This window comes from Marmota marmota, unplaced genomic scaffold (assembly GCF_001458135.2).
Source record: "Marmota marmota marmota unplaced genomic scaffold, marMar, whole genome shotgun sequence".
Lineage (NCBI taxonomy): Eukaryota > Metazoa > Chordata > Mammalia > Rodentia > Sciuridae > Marmota > Marmota marmota.
In genome coordinates, this window is record NW_026000174.1 from 20,132,444 (window position 1) to 20,137,409 (window position 4,966).

The window sequence follows — 4,966 nt, forward strand, 5'->3', positions numbered from 1 at the left end:
GATGGAGTGGTTAAGCACCTCTGAGTTAAATCTTCAGTACCAAAAACAAAAACAAAACAACACCTTATCAGGAATGCATTCTGTAGCATTTGTGAATCTATAACTACTATGTGATTCCATTATTCAGTTGTAGCAGTTTTTGCCAAGTTCAATAATGACTTCATTGACAAATTCAATAACTTTTTGTTAATCCATAAAAGTCTGAGGCATTTTAGAATCTTTCCAGAAAGGCCTCTTTTCTTGCTGCTTTTGACACATCTTTATTTGGGTCCCCATTCTGAGTGTCTGACTCTTGCTATGTCAGAATTGAATGGCGACTCTTCCTTCTCTTTGACTTGTTGGTAACTTCAAGGTTCTGTCCAGGATTCTTTCCCTCTGCCTTTCAGAAACATCAAGTCTTATCTGGGATTATAATGCACAATTACATTTTTTATAATATGTTGTGTGTGTGTGAGCAGATGGAGTATATGATGTATATGGAATATGTCCTTATCCTTATGTCTTTCTATATATACTTCACCACTCCTATGGTATGCTATAAGGCCAGTCACCTTCATTTTAATAAAACCACCCAGACACTTGGTTCTCTATTTTCAACTTTTGGCACACTTTCTTAGATTTATTAAACACTCCTTGCATATACTTAAGTTTATATCTAAATTCACTTCTCCTCCTCATTTTTCATTTTAAATGCCAGCTTTATTAGTTACTCTAGAAATAGAGAAGTTTATTTCCGGAGCAACAGCAGTGACTAGGCACTTACTGCAGTGGTAACACAGACATCAATAAAACAGTCACAGGCTTTACTGCCATGGTGTTCACAGTCTAATAGAGGATTCAGACTTAAGCACATAATTGCACATCTCCTTTGTGTTCAAAGGCATCTTATTGCTCTAAAGGGCACTGTTTTTATTACTAAGAATTACCTGAAGATTGATTTAAATGGAAATTCCTCAGGTCAGCTTCCCCTCCTCGTTCTATACTGAGAAATACTATTTTTAACAAGCAACTCAGGAACCAACTTAGTCTTGCATACAAACTCTGGGCTACACTATTAAGTTCAACTGTCCTACCAACATATAAGATAGACAGACCTCCTTTTCTTACTTTATTCTAATTTTCTATTACTGTTCTCCTAAATCCTCCAATCTTCAGCTTTTTTTATGATTACCTGATGGGCAGTTTCTTTAGTATGAAATTCAAGGTATTTATTGAACTAGACTTTTTGTTTTATTTTCAGCCTCATATGCATTTTCCTTACACATACTATTAAAAAAATCCTACCACTCATTATTCCCTAAATATACTCTTTTCACTTTTAGAAATTGTTAAACTTAGGATTGAAGGCCACATAGAATATAATACAATTTTTGTGTCTGTATCCTAAGTTCCATCAATGTGCCTAGAATATATAAACCAGGTTAAAAATCATGCAAGAATGAAGGAAATTACTCCATTGCCAGAAACATACTCTTATTAGTGATGATTTGTTGTCTTTGTTTTTTGACATACATTTATGTGCCTGCTTGTTTTAATTTCCCAATTTGCTTATATGGCCTAAAAGAGAAGTGATTATTTCCTTCCTTCTTTCTTTTCTTCTTTGCCCTTCCCTATCTCCCTGTTTTCTTCTTTTCTCTTTTACTTTTGTTCATTTCCTGTGATTTGATTTAACTTCTTTTCTGTCTACCAAGGTATTTTACTTTGAAATGTATTGAATTGATCTGAGAAGAAATTGGAAAAGAGAAGAAAAAAGTGAAAGAATGGGAAGAAAGCAGAAAACTTTTCAAGAAAAATCTCTTCTCTCCAAGTCACTGAGCTGGTCATCATAATTCAAGAGCTCCATCACCAAAAAAAATTATTTTTCAGTTACTCTCCGGAGAGCCCCTTTGACATCCTTGTTTCTCAGGCTATAAATAATGGGGTTCAACATTGGAGTCACCACTGTATAGAACACAGAGATCATTTTATCCCTCTCATTCATTAGCTTGGAGTTTGGCCTCATGTAGGCAAATATTGCTGAGCCATAGAAGAGACCCACAACCATGAGATGAGAGCCACAGGTAGAGAAGACCTTGAGCCTCCCCTTTCCAGAATGCATCTGGATCACAGTGCAGATAATATTCCAGTAGGAGACCAGGATGAGGGAGACAGGAGCCAGGAGGATCACCACGCCCATGGCAAAGATGGCCATTTCTGTGCTGTAAGTGTCTGCTGAGGCCAGCTTCAGGAGGGCAGGAGGCTCACAGAAAAAGTGGTTAATGATATTGTTTCCTCGGTAGGGAAGACGCAAGGTGAATGTGGTGTCCACCAGGGACACAAATGCTCCACTGGCCCAGGACCCCACAGCCAGCCTGACGCATGCCCAGTGGGTCATGATGGTGGAGTAGTGCAGGGGCTTGCACACAGCCACATACCGATCATAGGACATCACTGCCAGAAGAGCACACTCTGTACACCCAGTCAGAAGCAGAACAATGATCTGCACTGAGCACCCAGCAAAGGAAACGGTTTTCCTCCTCACCAGGAAGTGAACGAGCACCTGGGGCACAGTGGTAGTAGAGAAACAGAGATCAGCAAAGGACAGGTTTCTAAGGAAGAAGTACATGGGAGTGTGGAGTCTGGAGTCCATGTGAATGAGCACCACCATCAGCAGGTTTCCCAGCAAGGTCAGCAGGTAGATGATGAGGAAAAGGAGGAAGAGCAGGACTTGGGTGTGTGGGTCCTGTGAGAGGCCCAGGAAGACAAACTCTGTCACAGAGGTTTGGTTCTCCTCTCCCATGAGTGTCTGTCCCTGTTTATAGAAGAGCATCAAGATAAGAAGTGCGTTAGTTATTTCAGAAAACCTGCATAACATAGATATTTTTTAATCAGCATCAAATTTGGTTCTTGATTCCTCTCTTATACTTAGTTTCCATATGCCAAAGACTGAGGTTTCTTTTTTCAGCTTTAACAAATGAAAATCATTTCTATTTTTCTCCTCTTGAATCTTCTATTTATTTACCATTTAAATTTTTAAATTTGTATATCTTTATGGGTTATAATATGGTCATGTAATTCAGGTATACAATGTATATTATTGAATCAGGGAAGAAATATTTCCATCTCTTAAATCATTAAACCTATGTCATACCATTAAGCAAATAAATGCTTTAAGATGGAAACAGTACAGAAGAGGAGATGGAAAAGGCATTAAAAAGCATATTTAATAAGATAATCAGTAAAAACTTCCCAAGTCTTAGGAATGATATGAACATCCAGATCCACAAAGTTCATACAAGATGGACTCGATACAAAAATATCCTTTCCAAGATTTATTATAAACAAGTTGTCAGAAGTCAAACAGAATCCTTAAAGCAAGAGAAAAAATTCAAGTCATACATATAAAGGAATCCCCTCGAGAAGTTTCTCTGCAGACAATTTGCAGGCTATGAGACAATAGGGCAATATACGAGTACTGAAAGAAAAAACAAAAACTAGCAAACAATTGCAGGCCAAGAATACTAGGCCTACCATACCAATCCTTCAGAAATGAAGAAGAAATAATGTCATATTTAGACAAGCAAAAGCAGAGGGAATTCATTGCCACTAACCAGTCTTTCCTTTTCAAAAACAGGTTGTAGGGAAGGCCAAATTCTCCTTCACATCCATTCCTTGAATATAAACCCACAAGATTTTCCATTTTAAATTAAATGTTTCCATGTTAAATTAATTGAAAGAATTCAATGAAAAATTTTTTAAAAAGAAAAAGAAAAACACCCAGGCACAGTGGTGCATGCCTGTAATCCCAACAGCTCCAGAGGCTGAGGCAGGAGGACTGCTGGTTCAGCCTCAGCAACAGCAAGGTGCTAAGAAATTCAGTGAGACCCTGTCTCTAAATAAAATACAAAATAGGGCTGGGGATGTGGCTCAGTGGTCAAGTGCCCAGTACCCCCCCAATAAAAAACCAATATCTGTAGATAATTTGATGGTGTACATAAAAACTTAAAAAAACTTGAATCAAGCCTTTAATCACTGAAGAAATATTATATGATATAAGGTTAATAATTGAACATTCCTGTGTTTTATGTACCAAAATAATCAAGTAAAATTGGGGGAAAATGTTTTGCAATAGGAAAAATGACATGCTTATGACAGTACTATTCACAATAGCCAAGATTAGGAAAAAAAAAACAATATTTCCCTCAACCATTAAATGATTAAAGAAAATGTGGTATATACATTCATTAGAATGTTTTTCAGTCATAAACAAATGAAATATTAACATTTGCCACAAGATGAATGCAACTGGATAACTTCATTTTAGGAGAAATAAGCCAGGAACAGAAAGACAAATCATTCACTTATAGAAGCTATAGAGGTTGATCTCATAGAAGTAGAGAGTAGAGTGATGGTCATCAGGGGCGAGGAGAGAAAGGCATAGACAAAAATTGGTAAACAGGCAAAAAAATACAGTTATACAGGAAAATAGAGTTCTAGAGCTCTATAGCACAGTAGGGTGATTCTCATTAATGATGATTTAATGTATATTTCAAAAGAGTCAGAAGATGCACACTCTTGCATCCCAGGAGGCTGAGGCAGGAGGATCCCAAGTTCAAAGTCAGTCTCAACAACCTAGCAAGGCCCTAAGCAGGTCCTAAGACTCTGTCTCAAAATAAAAACTAAAAAGGGGCTGCAGATCTGGCTTAGTGGTTCAGTGCCCCTGGGTTCAATCACTGGTACCAAAAACAAAACAAAAAGAAAAGTAATAAAAATTAAAATTAAAAAATAATAATAATAAAATTATTAAAATGAAGGTGCACAGAAAACATATCCTGGAAGATATAAAATATATTATCAATTTCCCTTTATTTTATATAGTGTACACTGAGTAGGCATAAAACCTCCAACCAATAAGTATATTTTAGAACTGCAATAGACCTTAGTATAAATAGAAATGTATGATAAAATACCATCTTACATCAGTGTG

The 4,966-nt window shown here is 36.8% G+C and overlaps 1 protein-coding gene across 1 annotated transcript; it reads right to left on the reverse strand.

The window, feature by feature from the left end:
* Positions 1-1,855: 1,855 nt before the first annotated feature.
* On the reverse strand, positions 1,856-2,779 carry LOC107133902 (olfactory receptor 2D3-like). Its single transcript, XM_015476053.1, has one exon. The coding sequence runs from the start codon at positions 2,777-2,779 to the stop codon at positions 1,856-1,858; it is 924 nt and encodes a 307-aa protein (XP_015331539.1).
* Between the last annotated feature and the right edge of the window lie 2,187 nt (positions 2,780-4,966).